Source organism: Myotis yumanensis, unplaced genomic scaffold (genome assembly GCF_028538775.1).
Source record: "Myotis yumanensis isolate MYYU_CA2020_CCGP unplaced genomic scaffold, mMyoYum1.0.hap1 SCAF_3, whole genome shotgun sequence".
Lineage (NCBI taxonomy): Eukaryota > Metazoa > Chordata > Mammalia > Chiroptera > Vespertilionidae > Myotis > Myotis yumanensis.
Window position 1 is genome coordinate 39045807 of NW_027223754.1, and position 14368 is coordinate 39060174.

At 47.9% G+C, this 14368-nt stretch overlaps 1 protein-coding gene and 1 pseudogene across 3 annotated transcripts in view; both read left to right on the forward strand.

The window, feature by feature from the left end:
* The window catches only part of LOC139006120 (lupus La protein homolog), a 198658-nt pseudogene extending 195815 nt beyond the window's left edge, over nt 1–2843 (forward strand).
* Nucleotides 2844–2877: 34 nt separating this feature from the next.
* The window catches only part of TMTC4 (transmembrane O-mannosyltransferase targeting cadherins 4), a 62049-nt gene continuing 50558 nt past the window's right edge, over nt 2878–14368 (forward strand). For all 3 annotated transcript variants that reach the window (XM_070408644.1, XM_070408645.1, XM_070408646.1), the window contains exons 1-4: nt 2878–3022; nt 5993–6205; nt 10084–10199; nt 11346–11562. In XM_070408644.1, coding sequence (XP_070264745.1) covers nt 6047–6205; nt 10084–10199; nt 11346–11562 — 492 coding nt within the window. In that variant the 5' untranslated portion in view covers nt 2878–3022; nt 5993–6046. The remainder of the gene's footprint in view (nt 3023–5992; nt 6206–10083; nt 10200–11345; nt 11563–14368) is intronic.

A 14368-nucleotide genomic window follows, 5' to 3' on the forward strand; every position in this document is an offset into this window, starting at 1 on the left:
ACATGCAGTGTGACTTTCAGAAATGGACTATTCTCAGAAAGACATTCTGAGTGCCTGCTACGTGGAGGGCATGGCAACTGCAGGGAGTACAGTTAAGACGGACATGGTCCTTGCTCTGTGGAACTCTAATGATGGAGATAGACTTTATACAATGGTTCGCACATGGTTAGTTGCAATTGTGGTAAGAACTATGAAAGTATAGAGAAAGGGACCTGCAGGTGCTTGGAGAGATGATTCCAAAGGAAGCCTTTTCTGAGAAATTTACCTTTGAGCAAAGACCTGAAGGATGAGTTAGAGTTAGCAAGGAGTCGCGGGGGGAGAGCAGGAGGGAATGCTGCAGGTGTATATGAACAGCTCAGGATGGAAAGGAGCCCAGGACATTGTGGGACCATAAAAGGCCAAGGTGGCTGAGCTTATGAAACAAAGCTGATAGGGGCATGAGATGGTTCCGGAGCAATAGGCAAGGGGCCAGGGCACGGAGCAGCATCTGGGCCTTCAATCTAAGAGCAATGGAGAGCAGAACACCTGTCACTGTGTGCCAGCAGGGGCCATGGTGAGAGTGAATCGTCCTGGGAACAGGAAATAAGGAGGGCATTATCTGTAGAAAATTGAAAGACAATAGTGAAACTAAGTAGAACTTGTATTCACCATGAACTGCTAATTCTAATGATGTTAATCAGTAGTGTACTAGTAAATGTTTAAGAATTGGTTCTCTGAGGAAAATGAAGGTATATATATATGTTTACTGATATAAAGGATATTTAGCACAATTTACACAAAATGATAAAGTGTGCAAATACCTTTTATTGCAAACTCATATTGCTGGTGGATTCTCATGGAATGCTTTTGTTGGTTTTTGCCCAGGGCTTGTACCTGTATCCAGCCAACGCTTGTAATTCAACCAGGCCTGATTTCACAAATGGAATTGCATCTCCATCTGCTCTTTTCCGAACAAACTTATTGTCATTCAATATATGTGATCTGTTCAACTATTTCTCGCCCTTGTACAGATTAAACCCATTAAACTAAACTCTTTTCGTTTCAGCATTAAGCATAACACATGTTAAGTATGATCTACATTATTAACATTTTCTCTATCACCTTCTTAAGTCTGGAGACAATGAGCAAAATAAATCAAACCTGATTCATAATGTTTGTCAATTTCCGTGGTGTAAATAATCCCACGGTGGCCCATTGCAAACCAATGGGACATCACCAAATGGGGGTTAGGAAGGCACAGGCAGCACAGCATTGTATGTAGTGCTGAAAGTGGAAAGAAGTGGACAGACTTGGTAGACATTTAGCAAGTAGAATCTTGGTGGTTTGTCAGGTGCCAAGGGTAAATCCATGACTATCACAGGGAAGAGGACCAAGCAGTGAAAGCGTGCAATTCCTTTTTGGATATGTTCCATCTGAGATGGTTGTGTGACACAACCACGTGGAGAAGCTGAATAGGAAAATAGATGCATGGGTTTGGAGGTCCGAGAAGTAAGGATCAGAATCATAAATTTGGGACATACTGATTAAAACCTTGGCATTAAGTCATGCAGGGGAAAAGTGTGGCGTGCAAGGAATGGGCCGAGACCTTTAAAATATGTCATCTGGAGGTCATGGGGAAGCAGATAAGCAAGCCAAGGACACAGGGAAGCAGGAGGACAGAGCACCGCTATCACCAAAGGGTGTTAAGGAGGAAGAATGAATTTCGCTGAGAGATCAGGTAAAATGAGGAGAGAGAGAGTGTTCTCTGGATTTGGCAATTGTTGATGTTATTGGAGGCAGTTTCGGTGGAGTGTGGAACCAAGAAGTGAATGGGAGTTGGGAGACTAGCATGTGGGCAGGCAGCTCTTTCAACAACTTCAGCTGAGAGTAGGAGAGAGGCAGGTGGCATGGGAAGGCTCGCGCGTTGTCCAGGAAGGCTCGGGACTGATTAAAGGCTGTTGACAATACAGATTCAGCGAGGAGGTGGAGGCTGATGTTAGAATGGATTCAGCGATACCGGGGAAACCGCGGGGTAGATTGGAATCTGCGCTGTAAAGAGTAGGTTGGTAGGTTTGGAGGTGGAAAGTGGATACAGTTCCCTTTTTCTTGAAGCAGGAGACAAAGTAATCTGATGACAGGGGTTGGGGGGGGGGTGGGGTGCAGAGTGGCAATCCTGTTGGGACTGGAAGTTTAGGGCAAAGTGACGCTTAGTGAATGAAGAGGGATGGCAGATCTCGCCAGCGCAGGGTTGGTGCGTCAGCAGGAGAATGAGGGCCCTTGGACCTTGGATGAGGACCTGCTATAAACAACAACAAACGCGGCAAGGCCTCGGAAGGAAGGACGCAGTTTCAGGTCTGTTCTGAGAGGCGGAAAGTGGAGACACACATTTGAAGGAACTCCTCCCAGACAGTAAGAAGTCCAGAGTTCTGGTGGTTCCGATCCAGCTCCTTGTCCTGCAGGGAGGCTGCAGTCCCTCCTCCGAGCGCCACCGGCAGCGCAAGGCGCTCGAGACAAGACAGGAAAGGACGCGGCGCCGGCGGACCACAGGGCACCGCACGCGCCTCCCGCCTCCCGCCTCCCGCAGCCGGCGAGAACCCGCGAGGGGCCGCCCGCAGCCCGCCGCACCCGGCCGGTGGGACCGCCCCTTCCCGCCCCGGCCCGCCGGGACTCCACTACCACAACTTCGCTTCCTCCTTTCCCGCCCACTCGCCCAGTCCCTGCGCTTCCTTCGCTGCCGACAGCCCTTCGGGCTCGACGTCACGGGTGCATCAGCCAATGAGCTGAAGAGGGACGGCTGCAGCGTGAAAGTGACGGCAGAAGCAGCCAATGGCCGCAAGGAGGGGGCGGGCCGAGCAGGAGTGTGAGAGTGAGCGCCCGCACGCGTGGGGAGCTGCGGGAAGTGCGGGCGGCGGCCAGCGCGCGGCGCGGGAGGGGGGCGCGGCGGGGCGGCCCCTCCCCCTGCCCAGCTCTGGGCAGGCGACTCAAGCGGCGGGAGTTTCCGCGCCCGGGAGGGAGATGCGGCCGCCGCCCGGGCTCCTTGCAGGTAACGCGCGGGGCGGCTCCTGCAGGGCCGAGTGGGGCGGAGCGCGCCGCGGGGCGAGCAGAGTTGGGTGCGGAGTGGACGCGGGGTCCCCGCTCCGCCGCACCGGCCGGCCCGGGCCCCGCGGCGGGTCTGCTGGAGGAGTTGGCTCCGGGACCGCGATTGCGACCGGGGTCACGGGGACGCGGGCCCCATGCGCCCCGGTGTAAGCAGCACGCGGGACAAAGGGCTCGGCGCGGAGGCTGCGCGCTCCCCCTGCCCACGCCCCGCGTTTCGGCTCTTGCGTTCCCTCCACCCGGTGCCGTGGTCACCCCGCCTGCTCCGGCGGCGCGGGCGCTCCCTCGGCGCGGGGGTACCGGGCGCCTGCGGCACCTGGCCTCGGGGACCCGCGCCTGGCCGCCTGCTGGCCGCGGCGCCGGCGAGGGCTGGGCGCGCTTGGCCGTCTGCCCGGGGTTAAAGGCGGCTCCCCTGCAGCGCAGCGATTGACCACAGCTCCGCGCTGGCTGCGGGGCTGAGCGACAGGGAGCCGCGCGCCACCGCCGGGGCCACCCAGCCGTCACTCCTTGCGCAGGCTTGGAGTTTGGGGAAGCCGAGCAGGTGGCCCAGCAAAGAAGTGGGAACCTTGGATACTAAGGGAGGGAAGCTGCTAAGAGGCGGGGAGCCAGGCAGAATGGAGACATGTGCGCAGGAACTGGGCATTCCAGGTTCTCTGAGGGCCCTGCCGGAGAACGAGGGGGAGGCAGACTCAGCTTTCTCGTTGACTCCCCAGGAGCCCGGCCCTGGCCCAGCAGGGCCCCCCAGATGTTAGGGTCCACATCATGCCTTAATCTTCTGTTGCCTGTGCACCAAAAGATGAGTCTGTTACAATCTGAGGTAACAGGTGAGGCCCGACAATTAGTTAAAGAAGCACAAATTATTTTCTGATTCAGTATACTTCCCGTGAGGCTGACAACCTTTTGTGAAAGAATATTCAAATATTTGGGCCTAAAGTAGATACCATCAAAGCCATCTGCCATGGTCACAGCTCTCTGGTGCATTTAAAACTGTGTAACGTATGTGCTTTCCTCCACGTTAACTTTTGAAATCAAAGAATACTTGATTATCCCCGTATTAAATCATGGGATCTTTCTAACTGTTGAGTCTGGTTTATGTATTTATCTTAAGTAGTAGGAGTCATTTGTTTAGCTGAAATGTAGACAACAAATGAATGGTCGGGGCCTGCATGATGACCTCTATTGTGTTTGCAGCTGTAATTTGGGGTTGAGCAATAGTTTATCCTTTCCCTGGAAAAGAAAGAAAAGGCAGCAGCAGGTAGCAGCTGGAATTCCCCCAGCACCTGCAGAGAGCATGAGTTACATCAGGTGGGGAAGCTCGAGGGACCAGCAAGCAGTGAGAGTTGCAGAGCCTTCCATCTCTGGATTGGAAAGCTGAGAAAGGCCATCTGACGATGAGTCCTGTTGACTGTTGGGTCTGTCTCCACGTTCACTCAGAAGCCTATCGAAAAGATGTCTGTGACCTCAGAGGGCCTCTTTGGCTGACTTCTTATTGGTTCCATAATCTGGGCGATTCCCTTGGAGACCTGGAAACAAATACAGCCAAGCTGCCTTCCCAGTCAAGGGGCCTGGGATTCTCCGGTGTCTCAGCATGAAAGGAATGGGGGCAGGTCCCTTAACTAGGAAAGGCAAGAGCCTCGGTACCAATAAACCAAATACTAACAGGAGTTGTCAAAAGAAAATAGTTGTGTGCCTGTGCTTTCACCCACCTTGAAGAAGGTACTTGTAATAACGCTGACCACCCCTGGGTGTTTATTAAAGCCAGTGTTTCTAAAGGCAGTGTTTCTAAGCTATAGGTGGATGTCCTGCTTAACCGTCTTGACGACCATGTAAGGTCAGCACGGCATCGCCCTCCCTTTAGAGGTGAGGAAACGGAGGCCCAGAGAGGTTAGGAACTTGCCCAAAATGTGACCCAGGATTGGAACCCAAGCAGTCTGACCCAAACGTGATTCTGGTAAATGCAAAGAAAGGACCTCTTCAGGGTGTGGTGGGAATGGGGACAGATAACGTGATTTGGGGATGTAGTTTGGTATTGGTTTGGGTGAATCCCAAGGCAGGAAGCTCTCGCTGCTGGGAAGTCACGACGCTTTGCAGAGTCCCACAGGAAGGGGACCCTGAGGGGATAGGGGCCATCCAGCAGGCCAGGGGACTAAGTGGCAAGGCTGAGACAGAAATGTCTGGCTTTAACATTTTGCCTCTTTGAAATAAAAGGTAAAAATAAATGTGTATTTTTAACTTGACCCCTTCACAGATATTGAAGGTCATAGCCTCACCTAGAATCACTTCCCCTCCTCTTTTCGATACAGCTCAGCCCTTTGAGGTATTACCTCAAACCAGTCAATCTACAGCATTCTGTCCTTTCCCTGTCGTCCGTGTGTGAACCACTGACCTGGCCATCTGTGTGCCCTGCCTCGTTATCTCTACTAAACGCCTCTCCCCCAGATTTTCATCTAACCGGCCTGAGTTCTCAGCATCCCAATCATGTTTCATGCCCCCACCCTTCCTCCACATACAATGTGGTAAGACCGAACAATGAATATTTCTTGATTGAATGCAGTAAGATGGTAACTTTTTTTTTTAATTTTGTAAACTGATTACAAGACTGTAAAACATTATTTCCATTAGGAGGTTGATAAGTGTAGGAGTCCATTAAATCAGTGTTTCTCACAGATAACCCAGCATCAGACGCTCAGGGGTTTCGGTCTGGTAGGCTGCAGTTGGGCCCAGGAGAATCCAAATGTGTCCCAGGTGCCTTTTCTGCCCACCAGAAGTTTGAAAACTGCAACTTACACTTTCTAAGGGGTGCATGCTCTAAAATTGCAGCATCATGGCTGTCTCACTCTCCCTCACTCAAGGTATGCCCACTGCGGAAGCATTCCGAACAGTGCACTGGTAAATAATTATGTTATTTTTCTTGCAGATTTCTAACCAGCATAATGCTGGAGGCAGAGACTGACAGCCTGCGGTTTTCAAAATGGCCGAGCTGGAGGCCGATTTGGAGCACGTCATTCCATCCTCTGTTCCTCCTTTCTGGGCGAAGTTAGTCGTGGGATTGGTTTCCCTCGTGTGTTTCGCACGTAGCTATGATGGAGAGTTTGTCTTTGATGACTCCGAAGCTATTGTTAACAATAAGGTTCGTATCTTAATTCCTTCCTGATAAACTTGTGTGAACCACTTGCCTATGTCTCAGTAGTCATCTAAACTGGTGTTGAATTATTTTCTATTAAATTTGGGTTAAGCCTTTGCCTGGGCTGCAGTTGTGCTCTGGATTCCCCATCTCTTTTAGATAGTGTCTCCTGGATTTAGGGCCCGTTTCATTGCTGGCAGCAGGGTCTCCAACCCCTGCCTCACCTCGGGCTCTACCCTCCCCATATACCCGCTGTGATGTGAGGCCACAGGCCTCACATGTATCAGAGAGGCTGTTGTTCTAAGATTTCAAGGCAAGCGTGTTGCAGGGCATTGCAGACCGAGTATTTCAGGGTTTGTGATAAATCTCCCGAACTCTGGGGCAGAACTGTTCCAGGAAAAAAGAAAATCACACATATGCTGCAGTGATCATTCACCAAAAGGTACATCCTCAGCAGCAGGCAGCGAGCTGGCCTCTTTGTCCTTGGATGATAGCATCAGGACAGCTGCTGACAGCTGCTGGAGGGTGGGGAGCGATGCAGTTCCTGCTCATTTCGTGTTCTGAGACTCACATTTGCAGAATCAGCAAAATCCCAGCACTTCTGCTCACCAGTGGGTGCTACATCGGTTCAGGGAAAGTCTATCTCTTCCACTTGCTACCTAGGGATAGGGAAGAAGCCATACGGTGTGGGAAGGGAAGAAAAAGATTTCAGCGAGCTTAAAGAAAACCGGAACAAGAAAGTCAGGGACAGGCAGGGGCCGAGAGGAGAAAGACCGTGGAGATGGCACAGGTTAGAGTCCTGTGACAATCTAGTTACTCAGCAGATATTTTATGTGTATGCCTTCACCAATGAAGAGGGTTTGAAGGAATATACTAGTTTTTCTCTCTGGTAGATGCAATTGTAGCAACTCTTTGTAACACTTTTTTTAATGCTCAAATTTTTGAAGTCATGGATTCAACCAAATGAGGGAAAATTCATTATCACATTGAAAATACTGGAAAAAATTGTCTATGTGACAAACATTCTTTTCCAGGAGGGGTGGGAGGAATGACTGTTTTGCATATATTTTATTTTAATGCATTGCAACTGATTTTCTCTATTTTTGACGGCACAAACTACAGCATTGTTGATGCTTGTTTTTAATTCAGTTTCTTCATTTGTAGTTTTCCTCAATTCACCCAGCAGTTACCTGCAGATGTTTCTATTTCAGTTCTTTTTAAAGCCAGGCTTAAAGGAAAAAGAAGGAAGTTTATAGCCCTAAGCAACTATGTATGTCACACTTGTGGCTTAATAGCTATAGAATTCCTAACAAGGATTCGAGGGTATGCCTTTACTTTAAAATTTTTATTCTTCGTTTTATTGAGAGTTTCTTGACTCTTCCACTTTTGTTAAGTGGAAGATATATAAGGTGTTAACTTACATATGGGAGAACTTCGATAAGCAAGGCCAGGACAGCTTGAGCTCTGTCATATGTGGGATGCCCTGGGGGGGTGGCTGTAGTTCTCTTTCCTTCTGGGTGGGGGAAGGCAGATGAAGCCACGTCGTCCGCTCTATGGCACATTGTCTTGGCAGTGTTTTCTAGAGCATCACACTGCCCCTTTGTCAACTTGCTAGCCCTCCCTTTTTTTTCCTGTTTCATGAAAGGCACTTCTCCATTCATTGGCACCATGCCTGCAGTAATGTGGAGCAGGCTGTTACCGGGTGTTATTGGTGTTAAAGCCTGCTTTCCAGATGCGTCCTTGCAGGGTTGAGTTGCCTTCTTTCATTGAGATGATTTTTTTGAGACGTGAAGTTAGCAGGAATTTCAGACATAACACGTCTTTTCCGTAAATCCTTATCAGGAAAAATTGGCCTTCCTGTAGTGCGCCCTGCTTGTGTAGGCTACACCTAATCAAATATTTAGAACTTGGTTGGTGTTTATTTACTGCTCAAATGGAAGGAAAGAGCCTCTGCCCGACCCTTTCAAAACTACTGAACAGGTGCTTCTGGGACAATGCAAAAGAAGGTGGACTTCCAGTTTTGTAACTGAGTGGACTCAGTTGGTGGGTGGATTAAAGGGCCTTCCAGAAATATCTAACCGACTCAAAGACGGTGTTGGTACACTCAAGGCCTCTGAAGCTGATACCCAGTCGAAGAGAACTGCTGCCTCAGAGTAGGCATCAGGTGACCAACCTTGTATCTCTTGCCTCTTCTCAAGCCTGTCCTTTTGAGCCAGCAAGCACTTAAGTAGCCAGGACTCACTGAATCCACTGTGTGCCATGGACACTGGGTGCTCTCTGGACCAGCCACGATTTGACATACTTCTTCTGGTTGGGGCATTCCCCGCCTTCTGGTTGTTAGAAGCTACAAAGACTGTCCAGTTTAGATACAGACACAGACGTAGGCTCTCCCATCAGGTGTACCACCTGTTGGAGTGAGGAGCTAGTCATGCAAAGAGGTGGGGTCTGGAGTCGCCCAGGCAGCCTCAGGGAGGTGCCAGCGGTGGGAATTGTGGGTGTGCTTCTGGCTGCACCGTCCTAACCTGGTTTTCCAGCCCACCTGGGCGTCCAGGAACCTTGTACTCACTTTAAAGCGTTCCTTTTTTGCTCACATTAATCAGAGTTGATTTTGGTTACTGCACAGTCTTGACTGATATATCATGCGGTCCTCAGAACATCATAATTTCTAGTCCCTAAAATATTCCTGTTTAGTTATGCTTTAAAGAGAAAATTAATATTCAGTTTTGTTACTCCACAGTAGCCTGCCTGCCTTTTTTCTTGTTAGACACAGTTTCATATTTAAATGTAAAAAAAGATGCATTTTTAAGCATCTGTAGTACAGTACCAAATTAAATTACCTTAGTAGTAAGATAGGGATAATTTTTTAAATAGTGATATTTATCTTTAAAAATTATGTGGAACACAAGTGTAGGTGAGAGGCAAGACTTGGCAAACACCACAAGGGTCTCTGGCCCAATGAGTGGAGTTTGATAGTAATTCTTGCTACAAGTAAAAATAAATAAATAAATAAATAAATAAATAAATAAATAAATAAATTATGTGGAAGTTGTTTTTCCTTTAATATTACTGTCTGCTTAGCTCATGACAAAAATGGGAAACTTAAATACATGTTTATCCACACTCATGAGAGAGGGTAATAGTGATCTCATTTAGCTATAAGGTCCATTCATTCATTCAGCATAGATGAAGCATCTTCCATGTACCCCCAGCAAACAGATGTGTCCCCGCTCTCGGAGCCGCAGGGCAGTGGGGCAGACAGATAATAGTCACTAGACTATAAATCACCAGTGAGCCGGGCGCTGTGAGGACGGGTGCAAGATGCCCAAGACGCAGGGAAGGGAAATGGCATCAGCTTAGAAAGGTCATAGCTCAGTGGCTGAGATATGAATGGCAGGAGGAGCGGAGTTGTGAAGAGTTGGGGAGTGACCGGCTGGATGGAAACCTGAACATGCAAAGCCTTTGAGTGGATGGTAGCAGGAGCTGTGTGGGGACCAGACAAAGGCCATTTGCAGATCACTGAGTCCGAGAGATGAGCCTGCAGAGGCTGGTGGGACTGTGGCATCTATGTCAAAATATCAGCTTTGTCCTAGAAAGGGGGGAGAGAAGGGGAGCTGTAGCACTGTTTTAAGCTGAGGTGGGTAGAGTGACTCAATTTGCATTTCGGAAAGAGCAATGTGGAGAACGTATCAGAGCGCCCAGGAGACCCGCTAGCAGGCCTGCCTGTGTCCTAGGTGAGTGATGATGGTGGCTCAACCCAGGTGGTGGAAGGGTTGGGGAATAGAGGTATGAGGAACTTTAAAGAAGGGGACTTGGTGAGGGCTTAGCTATGGGTTCAGGAGTCATGACTCCTTTGTCCTGAATGTCCTCTGGTTGTGTTCCTGCAGGACCTCCGAGCAGAAACGCCCCTTGGGGACCTGTGGCATCATGACTTCTGGGGCAGTCGGCTGAGCAGCAACACCAGCCACAAGTCCTACCGACCTCTCACCGTCCTGACTTTCAGGTGAGGTATGACGGTGTGGGCTGCATGCGAGGGTCACCCACAGCTTGTGCATTATAATATACCAGGTTGCATGTGACAGGATTCCCGGGGTCTGGGAGTCAAGTTAATAGTTCCTAGGGAAGCATAAGCCACTCACCCATATGGGTTTCCAAGAAGCACGTGACAGTTCTAACTATTAGGAGTTAGGTCACAGGAAGACGGAGAGAACCTGCATGTAGAAACGTTACTGCAGGGCTTGCTCTGGCAGGAAAGTTGCTAAAAGTGGGACAACAATACAGCGGTTAGCATGCCCTCTCAAGGATGACATGCACATGGGTGAAGCATCCATTTTTCACAGCTCTTGGAGGTTGGACCCTTTGCTGGCGAATACCCAGGAAACTGTGAGACAGGCAACATGTGGCATCACATGAAATTGTCATTTTTTTCACTACAAATAAAAGGCACCAATCTTCCTGCTGTTACCAAGTCAATAGGCAAAAAAAAAAAAGTTAAAAACAATCTAACTCTCCCCATTAATCAGGGAGTTGTTTGCATGAAATAGATTTATTCACCACACAGAGTTTCTATTCATCGCTATTTCTTTGACGCATTAAATACTTGTCTGTAGATCTCTCAAAGAAGCATGGAGATGATGAAATGGAACCACTGGTAATGGAAAAGCAGTCAGAAATAAGAATCCCTGACAATGAGAAAGTGGTTCATTGTTCAGAAGGCTGGTAGAGAAACTGTAAAGTACCTTTTTTTTTTTTTTTGAATAAGCAAGTTACATGACTGCCTTATATCCAGGTTCCTGTGGGATAGCCATGAGTAATGTATGATACATTTTTTTTGCAGTCTTGCCTTTTTTGCACTTAAAAATTTTACTGGCTTTCCTTTCGATTTCCCTCTCCACGTATTTTCTGTCCCACTCCTCTGAGATCCCCTTGTCATCTATTTCCCCCTCTGCAGCTAATTGTTCTTACCTTCTCTCCAACTTTCTTAGCGTAGCAGCACTATTTAGCTGGGTGTTATTTTAACCAACATTGCACAGCGTCTTTCTTTTCTCCTTTTAGTATTTTTTACTCACCAGCCTTTTCCTTTAGATGGTTCGCATTTTATTTCATGTGCTTCTGCGCGCCTGGTGTGAGCACCCTTCTTCTGCTACAGGATTAACTACTATTTGTCGGGAGGCTTCCACCCCGTGAGTTTCCACGTGGTCAACATCCTCCTGCACGCTGGCATCTCCGTCCTCATGGTGGATGTCTTCTCGGTGCTGTTTGGCGGCCTGCAGTACACCAGCAAAGGCCGGAGGTTAAACCTGGCCCCCAGGTCCTCCTTGCTGGCCGCTCTGCTGTTTGCCGTGCACCCGGTGCACACCGAGTGTGTGAGTATCACCCACCCGCGGCATCTGCACTTGTGTGGGTTTGTTTCCTAACACAGGCCCCCTTTAAATGCTCGTGGAGCTGTGGTGGTGCCCTGCCAGGCGTTGGAGACAGTTGTATGCAGGTCCAGCAGGTCTCTCTTATGGAAAAATGCAGAGACCCCAATTGACCAAGACTTTAGAATGGCAGCCTGGTTTGCCCGCTGGTGATGCTCTCTGGTTCCCTCCTATACCCACACTGCAAAGGTATGCATGTTGAATGTTGCCTGGCTTTGGGGTATACAAGCCAGAGGCCAACATTACCTTTCTCCATTTTCCTGTGTTAGCTGAGAGCTTTATAGTTTGCAAAATACTTTCTCACACTGTCGTGATTGTCACAAAAACTCTGTGGGATCAGATGGGGCAGCATCACAGTTTCACTTTACAGAAGAGGAACTGGCCTGGGAGGACAGGTCAAGGACTTATCCCAGGGCAGTCATGTGGCTGGCGGATGTAGGAATAGAACTTGAAACCTGGTTGTCCCAGGTCTGTGCAGAGACGCTGCCGCCATACTCTGAGTTGAACTAGAAAGCGGGTCCCCAAGTCCTGCTGTGGAATTACGAATTCTCCCCACCTTCCTTCTCCTCTTCTTGGCCCCCTGCATTATTCTCCTCCCCTTGACATGTGGTTTGGTAGCTCCTGATGGGCCTGACCCGCTGTCCTGTGGGCCATGCCTTTATTCCACTGAGCTGCTGCTGAGTATATGTGGTACAAACCATATGGGGGTTTCAGAAACCACGCTACCCCCACCTCCATGGGAACCCTTTGAAAATGTAAGTCATCATGTTTGCCGAGGTAAAAGATTTTATTTTGCTCATTCATTCTGTGAGCATGAAGTACCTCATATAAAATACTACATGTGCTTTATGACTTCTCCACAGTTCGTTTCTGCATTTCATGTGTTATTTAAATACCTACACGTTAACTAAGTGCTTTGAGCCTCTTGGAATTAAGTGTCAAAAGTTTGAGCAGAATTCCTGCCTTGAGCGTCTGATTTTATAAATTTTATTAAACTACCTATTCTTTGGTATTAAGAGGGTTGTGGAATTGTTCTTCCAGTGTTCTTCTAATATCTACTTTAAAGCTTTAAAAAATTCTCATAATTTTTTACTTCAGCAAATTCAGAGGACTTCAGGTATTGACACGCTGGGAACTGCTGCAAGCTATATATTTGTGTTCAAATTAGAATTTGTTTCTGTCCTAGTTCTCTTTATGGTCTAAATGTTTGTTGGGATTCAGAAATAGTGTACACATTAATCAGAAATAAGGGAATTTCTGGCAGAAGTACTGATTTGGTACTTATCTGATTTTGTGTGATCTTAAAAGCAAAAGCAAATATTTGAATTATTAACCAAAGACGTTTTTCTAAAACTCTGATTTTAAATATTGAGAAGTTAGTTTATAAACAAGTTTGAAATGCCAACAAGTATAACTGGATGTGCACACACCTCCCCAGATAAATGCAATCCAGGGATGTTACCACCAAAATTCTACATTTGCGATGTTTAAAAATAGGAGAAAGGGGAGTATCTGGAAAAATTTCTTAATCTCTCCCACCCTTCCATTCTATGAAAGTCATTCGAACTCATAATGCAAGGAAAAGTTTAGGCTTATTAGAAATTAGCATTCCTAAGACAGATCATTTATATATTCACCTTCCATTGTTTTGACAAATAGTCGGTATTCAGTTTCCTCTTATCTACACCTCCCTGTTATTTTCCACTCTCCATGTAACCCAGCTTTAAAGTGAGCATAAAGCAGGAGGACCCAGAGAATCAGATGGAGGGAGAGCTCCTCAGAGTGTTCCAGGCCAGGACCGAGGAGGCCGCCTGTGCTGTGGGCTGGGGCCTGGCCTGGGCACAGCATCCCCACCTCCCACCCCCACTGAACATTGATCTGGGATGAGGCTTGAGGATTTGGGAGTAATTGTGCTGCTTCTGTTTACATTTATTAAGGGAAAGTAGTGGCAGTGTAGGCCCCTCCAGTGTTAGTACTGTAAATTTCCGTATATTAACATTTATGTGTTATGTGTCTTGACATTAATAATGAGAATGCTTTTGCACACTGAAAATAAGAACCTCCATTTTCTGTGCCCTGGCTGGGTGACTCAGTCGGAGCATTGTTCCATGCACCAAAAGGTTGTGTGTTCGATTCCCAGTCAGGGCACATACCTAGGTTGTGGGTTCCATCCTTGGAGCGCATGTGGGTGGCAACTGATGGATGTTTCTCCCACATTGATGTTTCCCTCTCCCGCCCTTCCTCTCTCTATAAAAACCAATAAAAAACATATCCTTGGTTGAGGATTTTTAAAAAAGAGCCTACATTTTCCAGTCTTTGGGATGATCAGCCATCCCCTTTGCTTAAGACTAAGGGGGCCATGGGATAGCCCTAGGCAAACAGATCGGTCAGTCACACCCTACAGACTTCCTACCTCATGGTCTCCAGTTGGTAGTAAAATAATTGTAATCCTTTTTTGTTGTTGTTGTTTTATTTTTTAAATTTTTATTGTTGAAAGTATTACATATGCCCCCTCTCTCCCCACATTGACCCCTTCTAGCCCACCCCCGCCCCAGGCCTTCACCACCCTATTGTCTGTGTCCACGGGTTATGCATATATGCTTACATGTAATCAGTTTTATTTTGCTTTCCAATTCATATGAATGTCTCTTATTTTCAGCTATGCCACCCCAAATCACTCTGAGGTATTTGTAGGGAAGGGCTCCAACACACTAGTCACCAGAAGAGGGAGGGGAGCTAAGGGAGGGGGTTG